The 25,175-nt window shown below is 46.4% G+C and overlaps 1 protein-coding gene across 1 annotated transcript; it reads left to right on the forward strand.

Moving 5' to 3' along the window:
- Window positions 1-3,653: 3,653 nt before the first annotated feature.
- MID1IP1 (MID1 interacting protein 1) lies at window positions 3,654-5,308 on the forward strand. The gene has a single exon (XM_030202333.1). The coding sequence runs from the start codon at window positions 4,133-4,135 to the stop codon at window positions 4,598-4,600; it is 468 nt and encodes a 155-aa protein (XP_030058193.1). The 5' UTR covers window positions 3,654-4,132; the 3' UTR covers window positions 4,601-5,308.
- Window positions 5,309-25,175: the final 19,867 nt, after the last annotated feature.

Consider the following 25,175-nt stretch of genomic DNA (forward strand, 5'->3'; position numbering starts at 1 on the left):
TCCACAGCGCAGCAATGTGTCAATTCACTTAGGAGGGATTTCAGTAAACTGTGCTGAAAAAATTCAGGGCGAAGCACTATTCTAAAGGGTGTCCCTTATATAGTACAGCGTTTAGCGCAGATCCTGCGCCTACGTTTTGGACACTGGACTTACGCCCGCTAAAACCTGGTGTACAGGCTGGTGCCAAAGTTAGATGTGATTAGACAGTATTCTGTAATTCTGCGCACAACTTTTTGGAATGACCTGATACGCTCATGGCGTGAGATACATGCTGTAAAAGACACCATGCCTTATTTATTTATTAATTTTTAAAATGTATATAATGCCTATAACCTAGGTGATTTACAAAAAATAACATACACAATAAAACAAAACTTAAAGACAATCACATTCCACATATCACAAAATAAAACAGTAAGTTACTTGTACTTTTCATTAATAAACTAGTGGAACCATGCCCGTTTCCTCAACAATGAAACGGGCCCTAGGAAGGCTGTCATGTAAGCTTTTCTTTCACTCTCTCCCCTGCCCTCCCCTTCATGTCCAACGATTCTCCTCTCCCCTTCCCTCCCGTCCGTGTCCCGCGATTCTCTCCTCTACTGTCCTCCCATCCCATCCATCTCTATCAATTCTCTTCTGCCCTGCCCTCCCCTTCCCTTCCTCCCTCCCTCCCCTCGATGTCCCGCGATTCTCTCCTCTACTGTCCTCCCATCCCATCCAATCCATGTCCATCAATTCTCCTCTGCCCTGCCCTCTCCTTCCTCCCTCCCCTCGATGTCCCGCGATTCTCTCCTCCCCTCAATTTGTACCTGAACGTTCTCTGGCTGGTTGGCTTCCGTTCGTAACATCCCTCCTGATGTCAGCTTGCCTCCAGCGTTCCCTTCCCTCTCACTGTTCCGCCCTCTGATGTCATTACGTCTTGACGCGAGGGCGGGACAGTGAGGGGGAAGGGAACGCTGGAGGCTGGATGACGTCAGGAGATGTTACGAACCCAGACGGCCAGCCAGCCATGGAACGTTGGAGGTGCAAATTATTATATAGGATGAGGCACAGGTTGCCTCCTACATAAAAGGTTCCACAAATAGCTGCATTTTTAGCAATATATTGAACTGAACCACATTGCTACACAAACAAAATTTTCCAGGGAGGGTGTTCCATAGCTGAACCCCAACAATAAAAAATGCAGACAAGCTCTTATCAACATAAGGAACTCTTGCTACTGTGTCCAAAGATAAGCGCATTGCATTTTCCGAACGCACCAGTATGCGCAAACAGATTGAGCAAAGTAAAATGGAATTCCTAAATATAATGCTTGGTGAATCAATAACCAATGCCTTATATTGAATTCGAAAAAGCACAGGAAGCCAGTGCTTCAGCACAGATGTTATATGCTCAAACTTTGAAACACCAGCCACGAAACTTGCCGCTGCATTGCGAACCAACCGCAATGCCCTGCACCTCGCATTAGACAGCCCGAGGTACAGAGCATTGCAGTAGGTCCAATCTGGAGAGCAATCTATACAATATATGAAGCTTGTCAAAAGAAGACTGAATGACCTTCACCCAGTGGCGTAGCCACGGGTGGGCCCATTTTGGGCTCAGGCCCACCCAAAATGTGTTCTCCCTTTGTGTGGCTGGTGGATATCCCCAAGCCCTGTGAGGCAAAGAAACCTAAATGGTGGGTGGCCAGTGGCAGTGTACCAGAGCTGTTGCAGCCAGCCACCAGCACCTCCCTGCACATGCATGAAACTGAGCATACATGCAAGCTAGTGGCTGGCAGCAGTGGCCTAAGAGGAGGTCTTCAGCTGGTGGGGCTTGGGGATCCCCGCTAGCACAGGTATTTTGTTTACCTTGGAAGGGGTGCCAAAAGGGGGAGGGCCAGAAACTAAATTTTTTGGCCCACCCACTTTGGTCTCGGGCCCACCCTAAATTAGCTCGCCACTGCCTTCACCACCCAGTTCTGCATTGAGAGTTATTACAGAATAGCACCTATCCAGGTGCATTGCAAATTGTAATGAATGCCAATTAACATTAATAATTGGTTGTTTGCATCCAATTATCTATCTCCTAACTTTGGACACCATATATAGATTCCAGGGGTTAGGATGCAGTATAAAGTTTTTCAGTTCTGTAACTGTACAGGAACAGGTTGGGAATGCCCTCAATGGTACACAGATTTTGCATTTACTTCATGGTAATCTTTGGTGCCAGTTTACCTTCCTGGGCAAGTTCCTTTATGGTGTCCACCCAGGAAGGTATAACGTGTGCTAACCCCCAAACCTTTTGAAAAGTTAAGAGTCTATGTTGATGATCTGAGCATTTTCCACTGGGCAAGTACAAAACTTTAGGGCACTAATAAGGCCCTGAAATTTGTAGTGTACATGGGGTGCAGGTGCAATATCACGTTTATGGGGCTGTGCAGTAGGTGAGGCATCTCCTGCATCTCAGTGTGTCCACAGTTCCCCTCCTCCATTTAAATTATGGGGAGGTGGGGGTCAGCCAGGAAAAATACAACAGTGAAAGATTTGTGAAGCCCAAGGGGCGCTGTCCGAAAAGTAGGCAAGAGGCAGTAGGGAACCATAGAAAAATGAAGTATTTGATTGTTCTGTCCAAATGTTAATGAAGAAACAGAGGTGAGAAAGGGAAAGGGACTGGGACTTAATATACCGCCTTTCTGTGGTTTTTGCAACTACAGTCGAAGTGGTTTATATAGTATATTCAGGTACTTATTTGTACCTGGGACAATGGAGGGTTAAGTGACTTGCTCAGAGTCACAAGCAGCTGCAGTGGGTTCCCCAGTATCAAAGTCCGCTGCACTAACTGCTGGGATTTCGGAATCTTGCTATTCTTTGGGGGGTTCTACATGGAATGTTGCTACTCTTTGAGATTCTGCCTGGAATCTTGTTAATGGGACTTGATATTCTGCCTTTCTGTGGGTTTTTTTTTTTGTTTTTTTGCAACTACATTCAAATCAGTTTACATAGTATATACAGGTACTTATTTGTTCTACTACTACTACTTAACATTTCTAAAGCGCTACTAGGGTTACGCAGCGCTGTACACTTTAACATAAAAGGACAGTCCCTGCTCAAAGAGCTTACAATCTAAAGGACAAGTGATGGAAGGTTAAGTGACTTCCCAAGGTCACAAGGAGCTGCAGTGGGAATTGAACCCACTGCACTGACCACTGGGCTACTCCTCCACTCCCGAAGGGGAATTGCCCCTTCCCAAAAAATGCCACCCAAAGTCCTGGAAAGCGAAATTGATCGCAGCCTGGATTTATGTTGTTTTTTTTATTTAGAAAGAATCAATATGTTTTTGCTGCATCTGTGGTGCAGGTTACCAGGCCAGTGACCTCCAGGGTGGGCAGCGACGCCTCCTTTAGGTGCCAAAAGCCATACTGGCACCGTACCAGCGGGTTTGTGCCAGGAGCCTAAATTAGCAGGCAAAATGCCCCGAAAAGGAAGCTGGCGTGAGAAGGTTACACTGTGTATGTGCAGCCCTGTGCCCGGCGCCGCTGAAAATAGACTCTGGGTAAACTCCTCCCCAGGCGCTGTGCACGCGGGCCTCGCATGGTGCCCGTCTGGGAATGCCTCAGGGCCCGCCCCTCGCTCCTCACTGGGCAGCGCCCGCCTCTGGGGGCGGGACTTAGAACGCGCTGGGGAGCTGGAGCTCGGTGTTACTCGCGGTCATCGCCAGCCGGTTGCATCCTGCTGTTGGGTTGCAAGTGGGGGTGGCACTTGCTCGCTGGGCAGCCGGTATAAATCGGAAGAGGGTTGCCGGCTGATGAATTACCGGAGCTGAGGAGGAAACGGCTGTTGCTGCTGCTGTGCATTATTGATTTTCTTTGCTTTGGCGCTTCCTGGATAGTCAGAGTGTCCGATCGGCGGTGCCTGCTTTCCGGTGTTGCAGATGTGCGCTGCTGCCTTGCACCCTCCTGGACTAGGGAAGCGACCCTTTGGGCAACAGGAGAGCTTGTTTTGCACCTGAAAGCGGAAGAAGCGGCTGCTCGCCAGAGGACTACTGGCCTAATGTGCTGCTAAAAGGCATCAGACCAACCGGGACAAAAAAAAAAAAAAAAGAACTAGCAGCGATCAGCATCCAGGCAAGCGGAGACGGATTAGCCGAGGAGATGCTGCAGATCACGGATTCGTACAACCAGAAGCACTCGCTCTTCCACGCCATGAACCGCTTCATCGGGGCGGTGAACAACATGGACCAGACGGTGATGGTGCCCAGCCTGCTGCGGGACGTGCCGCTGGAGGGCGACAAGGAGGAGCCACTGCGGAGCCACTGCAAGGGCGCAGCCGACAACAGTTACTTCTCCCGCCGGGACATGCACGGCTACTACGTGCTGCTCAAGTCCATCCGCAACGACATCGAGTGGGGGGTGCTGCAGGGGGAGGACAGGAAGAAGGACAAACTGGCCAACGTGGACCTGGGCAGGGGGGAGGAGGGGGACGCGGAGGATGACCTGGAGAAACTCTTCCACTACCATCTCTGCGGACTGCACACGGTGCTCAGCAAACTGACCAGGAAAGCCAACCTGCTGACCAACAGATACAAGGAAGAGATTGGCTTTGCCAGCTGGGGACATTGATGTGGACCTGGGGGGTGTAGCTTAGGCTTTTGCTTGGGGTGCGTGTGTGTGAATGGGGAGTTAGGATCCCAATTCAGAGAGACTGAAAAACTGGATTTTTTTTTGTAGGGGGGGAGGGGAAGGCATCTTGTCACCCAAGGATATGCTCAAAGCTTACTTAAAGCTAAGTCTCGGTAAGCAAAGCGCATCCTTTAGAGAGGGGCTCGGCTTAGTAAGGCGTGGCGTGATGGTGGCAATGTTAGCACAGGGTTGCATCACTTTTTCCTGTTTTGCACTAATTTTTGTAACGAGATCTGTGTTGTTGTTCACAATGTACCCATTCTCCTTTTGCATTAGGGCTACAATTATTTTGGTTAAAAAAAATTATATATATATGCACAGAGATGTACTGTCAACCGGTACGTGGATTATTTTTAGTTTGATCTAGGGCGTGTGTATATATATATAATAATATAATTATATATTTCTCTCCTGGAGAATGTACTGTATATGTAAAGAGCTGGCTCCTATACTGTTGCAATAAGTCAAATGAGAATAGAATTGTTTTAATGATTATGGAACCTAATGATAATTCTATGTACCGATAGGATGGATGAAGGGTTCCGCTTGTTGTAACATTAACAAGTAAAAAAAAATGGAAAGAAACTTTTTTTTTCTATCAACTATATACTCCAGAAATAAATCAGACGTACTGTAATTTTGACTTAACCTTTTCTTCCAGTACCATCCTTCATCTCGTGCTATACCAAAGCCAGATACAGTATTTTATGCCTGAAAGCGGAAACCTGTCTGTGCTGCTCTGTCCTCGCACGACTCAGTCATGCACACATAAATAATTCTCTTAACTGCTTAACTGGAGGGACCACCAGACGCTGAGGGCTTTTGTTTCATAACCATCAGCCAGTGTTAGATTTTTCAGGTTAAGCTGCCTTCTGAAATCTCATTTCTTTGGAGATTTTACCTTGACACACAGGCACACAGCAGTGCTGGCAGTAAACTCTGCACAGCTAAGCTGTTCATTAATTGAGCTACTAATCATTATGAGTAGAGGAGTGTGGTAGCCGTGTTAGTCCACTCTTAAGGTTAGCAATAGAAATCAAACAAAATAAAACATGGAAAAGAAAATAAGATGATACCTTTTTTATTGGACATAACTTAATACATTTCTGGACAGCACTTCACAGAACCAGGACACTGTACCAGTGATTTCACAGTGAGAATACTGAAAGGTAACTTTAAAACCATACAAGAACGTAAGACCTTTGAAGTCAGAATGATTGAATATTTTAACACCCAACAGAAAGGACTTAACAAGGATCTGGGGTTCTTAGCCCATTATAAACCATAAAGCTGTATGTCTCTGTTGATCACCCCACCCCTCACCTATTTACACCCATCCTGTTAGAATATCAATGATATGCTTGGATGTCCCCATGCATACCTCCGACCCACCCCCATCCTCCCACCCTGTCAGACTGTCATAGTAATGCTTGAATGTTTTCACTTATATACACTGTCAGCTAGCACATTTGCTTATTTCCGATCTGACGAAGAAGGGCAACCTTCGAAAGCTAATCAAGAAATGTATTAAGTTATGTCCAATAAAAAAGGTATCATCTTATTTTCTTTTCCATGTTTTATTTTGTTTGATTTCTATTGATAACCTTAAGAGTGGACTAACACGGCTACCACACCTCTCTACATGTAGAACCCCAAAGAATAGCAAGATTCTGGAACCCTAAAGAGTAACAAGATTCCAGGCAGAATCTCAAAGAGTAGCAACGTTCCACGCAGAACCCCAAAGAACAGCAAGATTCCGGAATGCTAAAGAGTGACAAGATTCCAGGCAGAATCTCAAAGAGTAGCAGCATTCCATGTAGAACCCGATCTGAGGAAGAAGGGCAACCTTCGAAAGCTAATCAAGAAACGTATTAAGTTATGTCTAATAAAAAAGGTATCGTCTTATTTTCTTTTCCATGTTTTATTTTGTTTGATTTCTATTGATAATCATTATGAAAAATACATGTGTAGTTTGCCTACTTTTTTGGAGGGGGTGGCAACAGGTAGCAAAGTCATTCTGGGGGAGGGAGGAGAGGAGAGTTCCCTGATGGGCAAAGGGAGCACCTGATGACGAATATGATGAATTTAGCCTGATGGTTGGTCAAGAACCAGAAAAGCTGAAGGTTCAAATCCCACTGCATCTCCTTGGAATCTTGTGTAAGTCAGGTAAACCTCCTTTCAGGTGCAAACAGATTATAAACCCTTTGAGCATAGGAGCCAATTTTTCGTCATTATTTGGGGATGCAGAAATGACCTCTGCCTAGACACGTCAAAGAATTTGTTCGATTTTGAGGGTGCTCAAACACCCAGAGCTGATCTCCATCCCTCCGGGAACAAGAAAATAACCTGCTATATCCCAATGTACCTCATCTTGAGCTACAATTGAAAAAAAATAAAAAGGCATGAGTTAAAAAAAATCCGAACTGCTTAAATAGTTGGAGAGAAGTGACGGAGGGGGGGGGGGGGCACAGCCTATGCCCATCCCAAATTAAGCCTATGGAAAAAATGTGCTTGTTTAAAAAAACAGAAGCAAAATTACTCTTAACCTATCCAATGTATTCCTTAATCGCAGGAGGGAAGTACCTATGAAAAATGGACTTGGCAAGATGTGTAATAGCGTTAACACGATATTTTGTCCGGGTCCAACATGCTAATATTCAGTCCCAAGTCTGAAGCGCAGCCATCCCTATTCACTCTGCCCAAATGTTCACCTAGACAGGGTGATTAGCAAATGAATCTGATTTATGTGGAAAAAGTTATTGAATAGTCTTACGTGTTGCATGGAGTGGAGGAGTGGCCTAGTGGTTAGGGTGGTGGACTTTGGTCCTCGGGAATTGAGGAACTGAGTTCGATTCCCACTTCAGGCACAGGCAGCTCCTTGTCACTCTGGGCAAGTCACTTAACCCTCCATTGCCCCATGTAAGCTGCATTGAGCCTGCCATGAGTGGGAAAGCGCGGGGTACAAATGTAACAAAAATAAAATAGATACTATTGGAGATTCTACATGGAATGTTGCTATTCCACTAGCAACATTCCATGTAGAATCTCAAATAGTAGCAACAGTGGAGGAGTGACCTAGTGGCTAGGGTGGCGGACTTTGGTCCTGAGGAACTGAGTTTGATTCCCACTTCAGGCACAGGCAGCTCCTTGTGACTCCGGGCAAGTCACTTAACCCTCCATTGCCCCATGTAAGCTGCATTGAGCCTGCCATGAGTGGGAAAGCGCAGGGTACAAATGTAACAAAAATAAATAAATTATGATAAATTTGCAATGAGGAAGCTTCTCATGGTCCAGTGCCAGAGGCTTTGTCACTGGCTCCCATTAGATTGTAAGCTCCTTGGTGCAGGGACTGTCCTTTTTTTGTTAATCTGTACAGCGCTGCGTAACCCTAGTAGCGCTCTAGAAATGTTAAGTAGTAGTAGTAGTAGTCACCGGCTCCCTGCCGAATTAATTTGGCAGACTGTGTTATCATGTATGCCCAAATCAAAATGCTTCTTTCCTGTCTAGTGAGGGCACCCTGTCTATCATTCTTGGTCCTATGTTTTCATACTACGAAATGGAAAACAAAGCTGGTTAAAAAAAACATCAGGAAAGGCCTCTTCCATTGCAGATACCTACACAGTTTGTTCTTTCCCGTGCTGGCAAGAGCAATGAAGGTTAATGAAGAGAAAGCTCTCTCCAGCACGTTCCTTATTCTCTCCTTCCGAAGAAAAGCATCTAAATGTCAGCCCAGAGCAACAAGCACTCCAGGAAACAGGTAAGGAGGAGAGTGAAACTCAGCAGCCCTTTGGGTGGGTCAATATCAGCCAAACAAGTCTGACTGCAAATTTCCATTCACTGAACAGGTTAGAAAGAGATCAGATAACCGGGGACTGGGTGTCCCAAGAAAATTCGCCTTTGTAGGACATCTCTACCAAGCCCCTACCTGCCCAGTTCCCTGCACAGATGGTGACAGGAGGAAGCAGGTTTCAGTCTGAGGCTCCGATCGCCTTCGGAAAAAGTCAAAGCAGAAAATAAAACTGAGCTAATGAATTGGTAGCTGTGCGTATTCAGCATCAGAGCAGCAGGACAAAAAAAAAGATGACAAACCCTCTTATGTTGGGAGAATAAGTCAGCTTCTGTTCTACTGGCTCTGTGAGCCCTGTGTTTTTAGCAGCCTGTGCTTATAAGGGCCAAGGTACAGCCAGGCTCCACATGGTCCCATTCCCCTCCTGGGTGCTTGCCAGCTCCTTTGTGTGATGGGGGAAACATCCTGTTGTCACAGCTCTTATGACAGAAGAGCTTGGGTGGGGGGGGGGGGGGGTTGCTAGGAGAGCCTTTTGAAGGCTAATTTTATTTATTTTTGTTTTTGTTACATTTGTACCCTGCACTTTCCCACTCATGGCAGGCTCAATGTGGCAATGGAGGTTTAAGTGACTTGCCCAGAGTCACAAGGAGCTGCCTGTGCCTGAAGTGGGAATCGAACTCAGTTCCTCAAGACCAAAGTCCACCATCCTAACCACCCTCCACTGTTGCTACTATTTGAGATTCTACATGGAATGTTGCTATTCCACGTACGTGCAGAGGACGTCAGACTCACAGAAACAGAAGCCTGCGCAGCCTTCTACATGGAATGTTGCTAGTGGAATAGGAACATTCCATGTAGAATCTCCAATAGTAGCAACATTCCATGTAGAATCTCCAATAGTATCTATTTTATTTTTGTTACATTTGTACCCTGCGCTTTCCCACTCATGGCAGGCTCAATGTGGCTTACATGGGGCAATGGAGGGTTAAGTGACTTGCCCAGAGTCACAAGGAGCTGCCTGTGCCTGAAGTGGGAATCGAACTCAATCTGATACAAGCCTGGTCTTTTTTTTTTTTTCCCTTTAGCAGTGATAGCAGTTACCCACCCACCATACCCTTTCCTGCTTAAGGGGTCCTTTTACTAAGGTGCACTGAAAAATGGCTTTCAGTAGTGTAGGCGTGGGAAAAAAAAAGGCCTTTTTAAAATTTTTTCAAAAAATGGACGTGTGGCAAAATAAAAATTGGCGCCCATCCATTTTGGGTCTGAGACCTTACCGCCAGCCGTTGTCTTAGCGGTAAGGTCTCACACGGTACCGGGCGCTAATGACCTACACGCGTCAAATGCCACTTTGCGTCAGAAAATAAAAAGTATTTTTTCGGATGCGCCTAGCGGACATGTGCCAAAAATGAAATTACCGCAAGGTTCCACGTGGTAGCCGGGTGGTAACTCAGTAAAAGGGCCCCTTAGGGAAATATTTGCAGTAGTTTAGGGCCTTCTTCAGTGGAGGGTCGTGGGATGCCTCCCTCATTCCGGGTCCAGCAGAGGGACATGCTGCCCGGGCACCAGCAGCGCCTAAACAGGTTTTACCAGGAGGTCTACAAGCGTCCCAGCACTGATCACTTAAACAATCGAAGTAAAGATTTGGGCAAATATTTGGCACCATTAGCCATCCTTCCAGATAAATCCAGGCAGTGTCCCGGGCTCCACCTGGGCATTGGCATCAAAGTAGCAGTTGCTGTTACCTGGACAAATATTTTTAAATATGGGGCCTGAAGTTTTTAAAAAGCAACATACTTTAATATCTATTTATTTGGATTTATTTACCGCCTTTTTGAAGGAATTCACTGAAGGCGGTGGTGTACAGTAAGAACAGATCACATGAGCAATAGACAATTACAGTAGTAAAAATATTCGAAAACAATACAAAGTGTGGCATGGTATACTACTACTACTACTACTTATCATTTCTATAGCGCTACTAGATGTACGCAGCGCTGTACACTTGAACATGAAGAGACAGTCCCTGCTCCACAGAGCTTACAATCTAATTAGGACAGACAAACAGAACAAATAAGGGATAAGGACAAAGAGTAGCAAGATTCCGTGCAGAATCCTAAAGAGTAGCAAGATTCCGGAATCCCATAGTAGCAAGATTCTGTGCAGAATCCCAAAGAGTAGCAAGATTCCGGAATCCCAAAGACTACTACTACTACTTATCATTTCTATAGCGCTACTAGACGTACGCAGCGCTGTACACTTGAACATGAAGAGACAGTCCCTGCTCGACAGAGCTTACAATTTAATCAGGACAGACAAACAGGACAAATAAGGGATAAGGACAAAGAGTAGCAAGATTCCGGAATCCCAAAGAGTAGCAACATTCCAGAATCCCAAAGAGTAGCAAGATTCCGGAATCCCAAAGACTACTACTACTTATCATTTCTATAGTGCTACTAGACGTACACAGTGCTGTACACTTGAACATGAAAAGACAGTGCCTGCTCGACAGAGCTTACAATCTAATTAGGACAGACAAACAGGACAAATAAGAGATAGGGAATTACTAAGTTGGGGATGATAAAATAAGGGTTCTGAACAAGTGAATAAGGGTTAGGAGTTAAAAGCAGCATGAAAAAGGTGGGCTTTTAGCTTAGATTTGAAGACAACACAATACGTACTAGAACATTATAATTGGTAGTGAAGGTTAAGGCAAAGTTGTAACATATAGATGAGTAAGAAAGTAGGAAGAATTAGAAAGTAAGGTGACTGATTTGAAGAAAGTTGCACGTGAGGTCAGAGAGATGGTTAAATGTGATCTCAGCTAGGGTAGGAGTGGATAAACATGTCCTGCTGCCCGAGTCAATCCTTGTGTGTGTGAGTGATACTAACAAGTTGGGGCATGTATAAAAAATGTGCCTCACTAATTATGGCCTAATTTGTAAACTGGTACCTCAGAGTTGAACTTGGAGCTGTGTTAATTACTCTCACAGGGGATGTGACAACTCCCCCTCTTACTATAATTACAGCAACGACTTGAACCAAAACTCTTTTTAGTTAACAAATATTTATTGGTATAAAACATAAGGTCGCAGCTTCGTTTCATAGGTGGTTATAATATGTTATCCGAGCAATAAACCATTAAATAACAAACATAGTAACAACCTTCACGGTCCATCCAGTCTGCCCAACAAGACAACTCATGTGTGCTACTTTTGTGTATACCCTACTTTGATTTGTACCTGTGCTCTTCAGGGCACAGACCCTATAAGTCTGCCCAGCACTAGCCTCGCCTCCCACCACCGGCTCTGGCACAGACCGTATAAGTCTGCCCAGCACTATCCCTGCCTCCCAACCTCCAGCCCCGCCTCCCACTACCGGTTCTGCTCTGGGTAATCCTCCCTAAGGAAGGAGGGTAGGCAAAGTTGCTGATTCACATGGAAGCGAAAAACAATCTTGGGCAAGAAGGAAGGCACTGGGTGAATCGACACTCCTGTCTCAGTGAACCGCAGGAACGACTCTCTACATGAGAGCGCCTGGAGCTCGGAAACTTCTGGCTGAAGTGATAGCCACCAATAAGACCGCTTTCAACGTCAGGTCCTTCAGCGACGCCCTCGACAAGGGCTCAAAGGGCTGCTTCTGCAAGGCCCGTAGCACAAACCAAATACCTTTCCCCATTACAACTTCAAGAGCAAAATAAGGAGACCTGGACCTCCAGGTCTGAGGTTGAGAGTATAGGCCTAACATTGACCACCCAGTGAATGATAAGGCCTGCTTCTAGCTTGGGTAACCCCCCCCCCCCCCCAAGAAGCTGTGACAATCAACCAGCCTTAAAATCCCGGGCCGGTGGGTGGGCAAACTGGATGTCTCCGAGAAGCAGGAAGGATCATGCTCCAAGGAGGCTGCCCCTTTTATGCCCTCCCATCTGGTTTCCCCCCTCCCCAAGGGGACAAATTTAAAAAGCGCTTGTACAGCTCAACATCGCGTTTCCTCCCCCCCCTCCCCCCCCGCAAGCGGCTTGGGTAAGCAAGGCCTCACCTGCGGTCTGCCACTGACACCCAAGCTACTCCCCTTCCCCTCCCCCATTAAAGTCGGGCTCCAGACTGGCTGGTCGCCTTTGTTGACTTCAGGGAATTACATGCCAACATTTTCAAAATTATGTGCCAACAAATTCAGAACCATGCAAAATTTATGCCTGTTAAACGTTTTGAAAAATAAGAGTAAATAACAATGTAGAATTTGTTTATAAATCGGTGCAGCTCTTTTGCAACAATTATGAGACTTCAGGTAGTGGACGCAGTGTGTTTAAATGGATGGGGTGAGTTCTTTGTGTCTTCTGTGTTTATGAGATTGAACAACTTATGTTTCAGAGTGTGTGTGTGTGTGTGTGTGTGTGATTGGAGGGGGAATGGGTGGAATAATAGGTGGAGGGTAGGTGATAAGTGGGGGCTTTTTGTTTTGCATAGGTGGGTATCTAGAAGTTTGTAGTTCAGGTGTGTACGTGGTGTTTGTAAATACATAACATACATAGTAACAAAGTAGATGATGGCAGAAAAAGACCTGCACGGTCCATCCAGTCTGCCCAACAAGATAACTCATATGTGCTACTTTTTGTGTATACCCTACTTTGATTTGTACCTGTGCTCTTCAGGGCACAGACCGTATAAGTCTGCCCAGCACTATCCCCGCCTCCAAACCACCAGCCCCTCCTCCCACCACTGGCTCTGGCACAGACCGTATAAGTCTGCCCAGCACTATCCCCGCCTCCCAACCACCAGCCCCGCCTCCCGATCTTGACTAAGCTCCTGAGGATCCATTCCTTTGTGCACAGGATTCCTTTATGCTTATCCCACGCATGTTTGAATTCCGTTACCGTTTTCATTTCCATCTGTGTTAGCGAGCGTGGAGTGGGTTTTCTTTTATGTATGTGATGTGGTGTTTGTCTTCATAACTTTGTAGCCATCCTCTCTCTTCCTCCCCCCCTCCAACTCGCTGCCTCACCCCCTTCAATGACTTCACTTTCCTGATGATCCTTCTGCTGCTGCCTCTTTCCCATTCTCCCTGACCTCCCCTCATCAGCTGTCTTTTCTCTCCGCCCTCCTCATCAAATGCTGCTTCCTACCCTTTCCCCATCAGCCTCCTTCCCTTCTCCCTTCCCCTCATCAGGTACCTTCTTTCCCCCTCTGAGAACCCTCTTCCCCACCCCAATCATGTGTTCTTTCTCTTCCTTCTCGTTCTTTCCCATCCAGCATCTTTCCCCCTCAGGTGTTCCTGCCTTTCCACATCAGGGACCTCTCCTCTCCCCCCATCACGTATTTCTTCACTCGTTCCTCCTTCTTTCCCATCCAGCTTCTCTCCCCCTCATCCCTGTCAGGCGCTTCCTTTTCTCCTCTAGGAACCGTTTTCTCCCCCATCATGAGTTCCTTCACTCCCTCCTTTCCCATCAGTGTCCCCCCCCCTCCTCATCAGGCGCTCCCTTTGCCCATCAGGAAACGCTCCTCAACCCCCACCCCCAATTAACCATCTTTACTTTCTCCCTTTCCCCATCAGATCCCCCTTCCCCATGAGGCACACCTGGCTTTTCAACTTTATCCTGTCAGGATCCCGACTCTTCTCCTCCAACAGACCCCCCTCCCCCCCCCCCACAACACACACACCCTTCAAGGTGTTTCCAGACTTTTCTCCCCAATGATCCTGATTCTCTTCTCCCTCCTATTCAGGTATATTTCTCTTTGGTCATTTTACTATTCTTACGCTGTTAACAAAATTTAGTAGAATTGGAAAAGGTACAGCGAAGGGCGACGAAAATGATAGTGGGGATGGGACGACTTTCCTATGAAGAGAGGCTGAGAAGGCTAGGGCTTTTTAGCTTGGAGAAGAGACGGCTGAGGGGAGATATGATAGAAGTGTATAAAATAATGAGTGGAATGGATCGGGTGGATGTGAAGCGACTGTTCACGCTATCCAAAAATACTAGGACTAGAGGGCATGAGTTGAAGCTACAGTGTGGTAAATTTAAAACGAATCGGAGAAAATTTTTCTTCACCCAACGTGTAATTAGACTCTGGAATTCGTTGCCGGAGAACGTGGTACGGGCGGTTAGCTTGACGGAGTTTAAAAAGGGGTTAGATAGATTCCTAAAGGACAAGTCCATAGACCACTATTAAATGGACTTGGAAAAATTCCGCATTTTTAGGTATAACTTGTCTGGAATGTTTTTACGTTTGGGGAGCGTGCCAGGTGCCCTTGACCTGGATTGGCCACTGTCGGTGACAGGATGCTGGGCTAGATGGACCTTTGGTCTTTCCCAGTATGGCACTACTTATGTACTTATGTAAGTTTTATGTTAAACTAGACCTGCTGTACACCACCTTGGGTGAATCTGTTCATAAAGGCGGTTAATAAATCCCAATACATATGGTGCTGACCAGCCCAGCTGCTCTCCTCTGCGCGTCTCCAGAAACCCAGAAGGGGCAGCATCAACCCTACCGCACAGCTTTCTCTCCTTGGAATTAACAGCAAGTGCAGTCAGCAGGAGGGGCACAGGCAGACCCAGTGCCCCTCCTCCACTGCCAAGTCCCCCATTGACTCTGCCTGTGAGGTTGCGCTGGTCCTTCCCCCGCCGACCAGTAGGAGAACGCAGCGGACTGATTGGCTTTGGGTGAACGCCAATCGCATCTGCCTGCTCCCTCTCCACTGGCACCAGACTGCCGTTCTCTGTCAGACTGTGCTGCCTGCCACTGAATTTATGCGGTATGATGCAATTATGCATGTGTTCATTAATTATGCAGGTGCATAATTGCATAATTCCCTGAAGTGTAGTTAATAAAGCTGTGGCCAGTTTGTTCTCAGTACCTGCTTGTCCAATCTGGAATGCTTTAGGCAGAGCGACACTGCCCTGTGTTCCCGCTGTATAATTAAGAATGATATAGTTAATTATGAGCACAGATTGCAACTCTGTATGCTAACATTTGTTTTTTTGAAGTATTGTTTTAACATGATACAGTCCAAAACGTAGTAACAGTGATTCTGAAGGGTTCCCCCCCCCCCTCCACCTCCATCTCAGGCAGCGTTAAGCAGTAGGCACACTGCATGTGTTCCTAGGGGAGCCCTCTACGGCTCATTTGAGTATATATCAATTTTTATTTTTACTTTCCTGAGCTACGGGGCCTCAGGAGGATGGTAGCCTGCTGCACAGCATTGCCATAATTCAGAGGAATCGTTCCAGCTTTCAGGAGGGCTGTTAAGTGTGTGAAGCGCAGCTGGAAAGTTCAGCGTGCACAGCGGAGCGAAACAAGGCAGTACGGCTCGTGCTGGTAAAGGAAGCGGCAGGAGGAGTAACTCTTCACAAGCTATACAAGGCAGGCGTGGGGCCCCCCTGATTTGTGAACCCCCCCCCCCAAAAAAAAACACATGCCTATCTCTACATGTGCTATCTGGATAACACACTTTCCAGGAAGCAGTGGCAGAAGTTCAAATTAAGGGTCCTCACTGAAAATAGAGGGGGGGGGGTCTTTTATTAACGATTAGCTCACGTTATCTGCAACGGGACCCATAGGAATAAAAATGGGCCCTACTGCAGATAATTCGAGCTAATCTTTAGTAAAAGACCCCAGTGAGGTCATCCAGACAGAAGACACTGGAGTAACTACAGGGGACCCAATGCTCAGAAGTAAACATGGGCATAATTTATTTATTTGTTACATTTGTATCCCACATTTTCCCACCTATTTGTAGGCTCAATGTGGCTTACATAGTACCGGAGAGGCCTTTGCAGGCTCCGGTGTGAACAAATACAAAGTGATGTTGTGGTAAGATAAAGTTCATGTGGCACAGCCACACTAGGGAATCGTACAACGGAAGAGTTGTGTTATGTCCATTACGTTCTTTAGTTTTGTCGTGTTGCGGAGATCTGACATTTATGTTGGGTCGGTAGGGTATGCCTTTTTAAACGGGTTAGTTTTTAGTTTTTTCCGGAAGTATAGGTGGTCATTCGTAGTTTTCAAGGCTTTTGGTAATGCGTTCCACAGTTGTGTGCTTATGTAGGAAAAACTGGACGCGCAAGTTGATTTGTATTTGAGTCCTTTGCAGCTTGGGTAGTGCAGATTTAGGTATGTTCGTGTTGATTCGGATGTGTTTCTAGTTGGTAGGTCGATCAAGTCTGTCATGCATCCCGGGGCTTCACCGTAGATAATTTTGTGGGCCAGAGTGCAGATTTTGAAGGCAATGCATTCTTTGATTGGGAGCCAGTGTAGTTTTTCACAGAGGGGTTTTGTGCTTTCAAATCGCGTTTTTCCGAAGATAAGCCAAGCTGCCGTGCTTTGAGTGGTCTGAAGTTTCTTTAATAAGAGGCCATTAATGCCAAACTAGCGCCCGCAGTTACCAATGGACAATGCTCAGAGGCCCCAACCGTGAGAAACAACGGGCTCACCCCAAAACCATGCAAATGGCATGCTAATGTAGGCAGAAGAATGTAAATGAGGTCACCTTCTATTCCCTCCGATGCTCAGAGAACAGCGCAAGGAAGAAGGGTGCCAGTACCACTGCAAACCCTACGCCAGCTCGGAGCTGGCATTAGGGTGCGACTTACTGGCATCTGAGAAGTGGAGATCAGAGATTTTCAAAGAAAGACGCTCATCTGCTCCAGACTGAACTGAATCCTTTGCCGCAGGTCAAAAAGGAAACCTGGGCGACCCAGGATACTTCCAGCAGCATTCCGGATCCAGCAGGAAGATTAGGAGAAGAGGCGAGAAGGCTGTGGAGGTGGTGAGGGTAGCAGGAGAAGCTGCCCAGGGGTTGTTTGGGGGCTCCCATTTGCCCCGCACCCTTCTCCTCTTGCAAAGAAAGGCCAGCTAGAGGTTCTGGCAACAGAAAGGTATTATGTGCTTGTGCCATGCACCATTCTCCTTAATTAACCCAAATTAAGGTTAATGCAAATGATAAATATACAGTACAAGTAAGTCACAGATGCCTTAAATTGGTGGTTCAAGTCAAAGGATAGGGATGAGGAAAGGATGGAAGAGGGAGATGGAGAATGTGGTAAAGGCAGTTAGCTTAGCGGGGGTTTAAAAAAGGTCTGGACGGCTTCCTAAAGGAAAAGTCCATAGACCATTATTAAATTGACTTGGGGAAAATCCACTGCTTATTTCTGGAATAAGAAGCAGAAAATGTTTTGTACTTTTTTGGGATCTTGCCAGGTATTTGTGACCTGCATTGGCTACTGTTGGAAACAGGATGCTGGGCTGCATGGACCTTTAGTCAGTTCCAGTGTGGCAATACTTATGTACTTATGAGTGGTGTGTTAGCAAAGTGCTGAAAAGTCTCAGAACAGGACTAGGTCTGGAAATGAGTGAGGAAACCCCTCTTTCTGTTAGTTTAGAAGTGCTCGATCATTTTCATTTCAATTACAGAATAGTTCCAAAGTTTCCTTTAAATTATCCTGTCGTAAGGTCATAGGTGCAAGGATCTGACCTGAAAACCCTCCACCGAGGGACTTCTAAGCCAGTTTCCCAAGTCGGTCCTGGAGTACTCCCGTTTCCGGTCAGGTTTTCAGCATATCCATAAATTATGAACATGCATGGAAGAGATTTGCATACAATGGAGGCAGTGTATGCAAATCAATCTCATGAATATTCATTGTGGATATCTTGAAAACCTGACTGGCAAGGAGGTACTCCAGGACTGACTGAAACAGTGCCACCTGCTGGCTGGTTGAATTGCACAATGCCCGAACCCAGCTGCAGTCTGTACTTCTCATTCAGAGAACTGTCACAGCAATGACCTGTCTGGACTGGAGGGGGTTAAAAACCGGACATGGGGTCGGGACAACTTCAACCAGCTGCTAAGAAAGGTTCAGGACCGTTGACTTATGGAAAACTGAACAACATATTTGAAATGTATCAATACTAAAGTACACCTTGCAGAATATTCCAAAATCTTCAATTTTCATGTCAGTTTCTATGGCTGAACTGCATAACCTTCATTTTTAAGTCACAGGAAACCCCTTGATGGAATCAGTGGCGTAGCCACAGGTGGGCCTGGGTGGGCCAGGGCCCACCCACTTAGGGCTCAGGCCCACCCAACAGTAGCACACATTTAGTGGTAGCTGGTGGGGATCCCAAGCTCCGCCAGCTGAAGGCTTCCCCCTGATGGTAACGAAAACGCTACTCTCCACGATACCGGTACCTGCACATGGTGGAAAGAAGCATTTTCCCGCCAGCTGAGATTTTTTTTTTGGTGGTAGGGGTGCGGTAGAACACTTGGTGCCCACCTAGTTCTTGCCTAGGCCCACCCAAAATCTGTTTTCTGGCTACGCCCCTGGATGGAATTACAGGTTGTGTGACAACCCACAAAGCATCACTTTTATGAAGCCAACAGAAATCCACAGGTGCAGAGAACTCCATGATCCCATGGAGTAATCCAAAGAGAAGAGGAGGAAGTGGGAAAGGGACCCAGGGGCTCCAGAGACAGCTGGACAATCAATACTTAAATGGATTTATTGATGAAAAAAAAGACTCGACACAAAGCTGTGTTTCGGCCCTAAGGCCTGCCTCAGAAGTCTTTTAAGCAGATCGCAAGGATCTTATTACTACTATTACTTATCATTTCTAAAGCACTACTAGACGTACGCAGCGCTGTACACTTGAACATGAAGAGCCAGTCCCTGCTAGACAGAGCTTACAATCTAATTAGGACAGACAAACAGAACAAACAAGAGGTGAGGGTGATAAAATAAGGGTTCTGAACAAGTGAAGAAGTGGAGGAGTGGCCTAGTGGTTAGGGTGGTGGACTTTGGTCCTGAGGAACTGAGTTTGATTCCCACTTCAGGCACAGGCAGCTCCTTGTGACTCTGGGCAAGTCACTTAACCCTCCATTGCCCCATGTAAGCCGCATTGAGCCTGCCATGAGTGGGAAAGCGCGGGGTACAAATGTAGCAAAAGTAAAAAATGATTCAGCAAGGTGGTCTCATAACGAAAGAGTTGTGAGATCAATCCCCACAAGGGAACATCAATAAATCCATTTAAGTATTGATTGTCCCGTTGTCTCTGGAGCCTGTGGTCCCTTTCCCACTTCCTCCCCTTCACTTTTATGAAGACCAGGGTGCTTTAAAAAGCCTGGTTTCAGCTTAGTTTAGTCTCCTGTTGGAAAGAACATTGCTCTCGAGATACAATGTATCCTTTCTGCTCTTAGTTCCTCATTTTGTTACCTTGTTGTCTGTAGTTTAGGTTGTGCTCAGCTAAGTACCACAGTACACAAAGGGGGTGATTTTACAAGATTTCCGTGTGTAAATCAGCAAATAGGTACAAGCGATTATAGAGCAGGTGCTACATATGAAGAGATTTTATAACAGGACCCGGTGGGAGGGCTCTATTGGAAGCCTGTCTTCTAAGGGCAGTTTAGGCGTCCATGTGCTTCGAGAGGACAGGTTCCCAGAACCAGTGTGTGTATATTACATTACATGTGTGCTTGCGTATTTTGTTCTTTTCCCAAAACCATCTTCCCTTTCCCCCAAGAAAAGATCACAGTCTTCACTGCAGCAAAACCGTCCAGAGATTTGCCCAGACCTTCTCTGTCTGTTGAATCTACATATCATGTGGGTTTAATTGAAGGGCTTACTTCCAAAACCTGCAAAGTCCAGACTCACTGCATTGGACTTAGAGCGTTTGGGAAATAAGCCCTTCAATTATGCTCAAGACAACTGAATGTCTTGTTACAGTGGCGTAGCCAGACTGCCAATTTTGGATGGGCCTGAACCCAAAGTGGGAGGGCACAAAATTTTCTCTCTACCCCCCCCCCCCCCCCCAGCAAAATTTAGTCACGCTAATCAGATGCATTTGTCACACAGGGTAAAGTGCTGCTTTTCAGTGCATCAGATTTCAGAAAATTTATTTAATAGCCTAACACCCTTTTCAATGAGCTTTCAGAGGCCAAAACCTCCTGCCTCAGGTCAGTATAATGCTGTTACGGTATCCTCTCCTGACCTAAGGAAGGAAGTATTGGTCTCTGAAACTTCATTAACACAGGTACCATATTACTTTATCCTAAATTAAAAATAAAATTATTTTCTTTACCTTTCTTGTATGGCCATTTACTTTTTCTCATTGTGTCACTCCCAGTCTCTAGATTCTGCTTTACTTCGTTTTCGCTTAACTCTTCTGCCAGGTTTTCCTGGCCATTTGTCATTTTTCTCTCCTTTTTCTTTGCTTTCTTCAATATTTTTCTGCCTCTCTCTCTCTGTCCTGATTTAATTCATTCTTACTATCCATTCTTTAATTTCCTTCATCTACTTATGGCTTTTCATCTTTTTCTCACCCTTATTCTCCCCATGCCCCTTCCTCTTATTCTCCAGTCTTTCACTACTCTCCTTTTCCATCCAGCAGCTCTCTTCTTTCTCTCCCCATCCTTCCTGTCTCCCCTCTCTCTCCCCATCCTTCCAGTAGTCTCCCCTCTTTCTTTCTGCATCCTTCCGTCCAGTGTCACCTTTCTCCCTACCCTTCCATCCAGCGTCTTCCCTCTTTCTCTCCCCATCCTTCCATCCATCTACCCTCTCTCCTGATCCTTCCATCTAATGTCTCTCTCTCCCTCTTTCTAACCAGTGTCTCTGTATCTCTCTGCCCTTTTCTGTTCAGTGTCCCTTCTCTCTCCACATCCTTCCAGTCTCTCCCCTTTCTCTCTGCATCCTTTCATCCATCTCCCCTCTTTCTCTCCCCATCCTTCCATCCAGAGTCTCTCTCCCCATCCATCCGTTTTCCCTCATTCTCTGCCATCCTTCCATCTGTTTCCCCTCTTTTTCTCCCCATCCTTCCATGTTTTCCCTCTTTCTCTGCCATCCTTCCATCTGTTTTCCCTCTTTTCTCTTTTCCTCGAGGCCCGTCCTGCATGCCAGCGCCAGCCCCAGCTCCCATTGCCGGCCACTGCTGCTTTTCCTGTTGAGCAGCAGGGCCGGCGCTACAAAAAGAAGAACCGCTCAGCTGACTGAGCAGAGCGCTAACGCTAAGGACGAACAATGTTTAAAAAAAAAGCGCGGCACCGGCAGGCACTCTCTAGGCAGCCTTGAGGCATTGGCTGCTAGCTCTGCAGGCTCCTCCCATCTCTTACGTTACTGCCCTTGCGTCGCTCCAGGGGCAGTGACGTAAGGAGATGGGAGGAGCCTGCGAGCCAGCAGCCAATGCCTCAAGGCTGCCTAGACAGTGCCTGCCGGTGCCGCGCTTTTTTTTTTTAAACATTTTTCGTCCTTAGCGTTAGCGCTTCTTCTTTTTGTAGCGCCGGCCCTGCTGCTCAACAGGAAAAGCAGCAGTGGCCGGCAATGGGAGCTGGGGCTGGCGCTGGTGCTGGGTGGGCCTGGGCTGAAATTGGGTGGGCCTGGGCCCAGCCAGGCCCACCCGTAGCTACGCCCCTGTCTTGTTATCTTATTGTGGATATTTTGCTAACCTCAGGACTGCATTTCTCTGTATTCATTTAGAAAGTGGGCATGTCTTAAAAGATAAATGCAGAGCCTGTCTGAACATTCATACATAGAGCCCTACGCCACGCAAAGCAAAAATTTCACGTCATCTCTCTCGGATGAGTACTATGATCTGGTATATTCCCTGAAGAGCTTTGTAACTCAAACAGAAGAAGCTAGAGAGCAACCTGACCCCTGATTGGATCAGAAAAAGATATTTTTCCCCCCAGTCTTCAAACATATGCAAAGGGGGCAATGCTATAGCTGGGCACTTCTATTTAGACAGCCCAAGAACACGCCGTGAGAGCCAGGGCCAGCTGAAGGGATAGTGGTGACCTGAGCCAACATGCTTTGGTGGCACCCCCTCCCTCCGTTGCATTACTTCTGGTGCCCTCACCCTCCTCATTCCTCCCTCTGTGGGTTTGGCATCTCCCCCTTCCTTGGGCTGGCATCTCCCCCCCATCCCCCAGTCCAGTCTCTCTTTCCCTTTTCTCCGTCCCTCTCTCCACAGGTCTGGCATTGCTCCCTCAACTCTGTCACTCCTCTACAGTCCTGTAAAGTTTACATCGACTGCCAGTGGCAGCAACAACCGTATGACAGGCTGCCTTCAGCCAGCCTCTGGGTCTTCCTTTTGCCTTGTCCCACCCACAGGAAATTGCATCACAGGAAGCAGGATGCAGCAGAGGGAAGACCCAGGGCTGGCCGAAGGCAGCCGACGTAAACTTTACAGGACCGTAGAGGAGTAAGAGAAGTGAGGGGGCAATACCAGACCCAAGGAAGGGGGAAGAGAGAAGGGAAGAGACCAGACCGGGGGGGGGGGGGGAGGGAAGAAAAGGCTTAGCCTGTACACCAGGTGAGGTCAGAGGCTGGATATTTTGGTGCTCTTAACCGCTGGTACCCTGGGCCAGAACCTCACCTGGTCCAATGATTACACTAGCCCTGGAGAGAGTCTATTCTATAGCGGTAACTGGGCACATAAATTCTGTTCCAGAATGCCAGCATAACCCAGTATCGACACACCTTACAGTTCTACACCTGCAGTTAAAGCAGCCATAGAACTGGGATATGTGGACCTTACAGTGTTCTGTACATTAAACATATGAGTGGTAGCTCTGCCCATGCCTGTACACCCTTGCATTTACACACTTTGCCACCCTTACAGAATAAATGTTTAGGTACTACTACTACTTATCATTTCTATAGCACTACTAGATGTACACAGCGCTGTACACTTGAACATGAAGAGGCAGTCCCTGCTTGACAGAGCTTACAATGCAATAAGGACAGACAAACAGGACAAATAAGAGAAAAGGACAAAGTAGCAAGATTCTGGAATCCGAGAGTAGCAAGATTCCATGCAGAATCCCAAAGAGTAGCAAGATTCTGTGCGGAATCCCAAAGTAGCAAGATTCCAGAATCTCAAAGAGTAGCAAGATTCCAGAATCCCAAAGACTACTACTACTTATCATTTCTATAGCGCTACTAGATGTACACAGTGCTGTACACTTGAACATGAAGAGACAGTACCTGCTCGACAGAGCTTACAATCTAATCAGAACAGACAAACAGGCCAGATAAGGGATAAGGACAAAGAGTAGCAAGATTCCGGAATCCCTAATAGTAGCAAGATTCCAGAATCCCAAAGAGTAGCAAGATTCCAGAATCCCAAAGACTACTACTACTACTTATCATTTCTATAGCGCTACTAGACATACGCAGCGCTGTACACTTGAACATGAAGAGACAGTCCCTGCTCGACAGAGCTTACAATCTAATCAGGGCAGACAAACAGGACAAATAAGAGATAAGGGAATAACTTAAGGTAGGAATTATAAAACAGACATGGACTTTTAGCCTAGATTTGAAGACGGCCAGAACTGGAGCTTGACGTACTGACTAAGGAAGTCTATTCTAGGCATATGGTGTAGCAAGATAAAAGGAGTCTGGAGTTGGCAGTGGAGGAGAAGGGTACAGATAAGAGAGATTTACCCAATGAACGGAGTTCCTGGGGAGGAGTGTAGGGAGAGATAAGAGTGGAGAGGTACTGAGGAGCTGCAGAGTGAATGCACTTGTAAGTCAATAATAGGAGATTCAAACCATATGCAGAAATGAGGCCTGGTATGAGCATAGTGACACTGGTGGAATATAAGTTGTGCAGCAGAATTTTGAACATATTGAAAGGGAGAGAGATGGCTTAGTGGGAGACCTGTGGGAAGCAAGTTGCAGTAGTCTAAGCGAGAGGTGATAAGAATGTGGCTAAGGGATTCAGTAGTGTGCTCAGGAAGTAAGGGGCAAATTTTGGTGATATTATAGAGAAAGAAACAGCAGGTTTTAGCAGTCTGTTGAATATGTGCAGAGAAGGAGTGAGAGGAGCTTGCGGAGCTACTGCTAGTGATATGCAACTTATCCTTAAAATCGAGCATGGTACCGGAAGATTGGAGGGTGGCCAATGTAACGCCCATTTTTTAAAAAGGTTCCAGGGGAGATCCGGGAAATTATAGACCGGTGAGTCTGACGTTGGTGCCGGGGAAAATGGTAGAGGTTATTATTAAAAACAAAATTACAGAGCAAGGACATGGATTACTGAGACCAAGTCAACACGGCTTTAGTGTGGGGAAATCTTGCCTGACCAATTTACTTCAATTCTTTGAAGGAGTGAACAAACATGTGGACAAAGGGGAGCCAGTTGATATTGTGTATCTGGATTTTCAAAAGGTGTTTGACAAGGTACCTCATGAAAGGCTATAGAGGAAATTGGAGGGTCATGGGATAGGAGGAAATGTCCTATTGTGGATTAAAAGCTGGTTGAAGGATAGGAAACAGAGAGTGGGGTTAAATGGACAGTATTCACAATGGAGAAGGGTAGTTAGTGGGGTTCCTCAGGGGTCTGTGCTAGGACCGCTGCTTTTTAATATATTTTTAAATGATTTAGAGATGGGAGTAACTAGCGAGGTAATTAAATTTGCTGATGACACAAAGTTATTCAAAGTCGTTAACTTGCGAGAGGATTGTGAAAAATTACAGAAGGACCTTATGAGACTGGGAGACTGGGCAGCTAAATGGCAGATGACATTTAATGTGAGCAAGTGCAAGGTGATGCATGTGGGAAAAAAAGAACCGAAATCATAGCTACGTCATGCAAGGTTCCACATTAGGAGTTACGGACCAAGAAAGGGATCTGGGTGTCGTCATTGATAATACACTGAAACCTTCTGCTCAGTGTGCTGCTGCGGCTAGGAAAGCGAATAGAATGTTGGGTATTATTAGGAAAGGTATGGAAAACAGGT

Source organism: Microcaecilia unicolor, chromosome 4, assembly GCF_901765095.1.
Source record: "Microcaecilia unicolor chromosome 4, aMicUni1.1, whole genome shotgun sequence".
NCBI lineage: Eukaryota > Metazoa > Chordata > Amphibia > Gymnophiona > Siphonopidae > Microcaecilia > Microcaecilia unicolor.

What these genes read in the sequence shown, in the direction of transcription:
- MID1IP1 (XM_030202333.1), top strand. Translation starts at nt 4,133, where the DNA reads ATGCTGCAGATCACGGATTCGTACAACCAGAAGCACTCGCTCTTCCAC.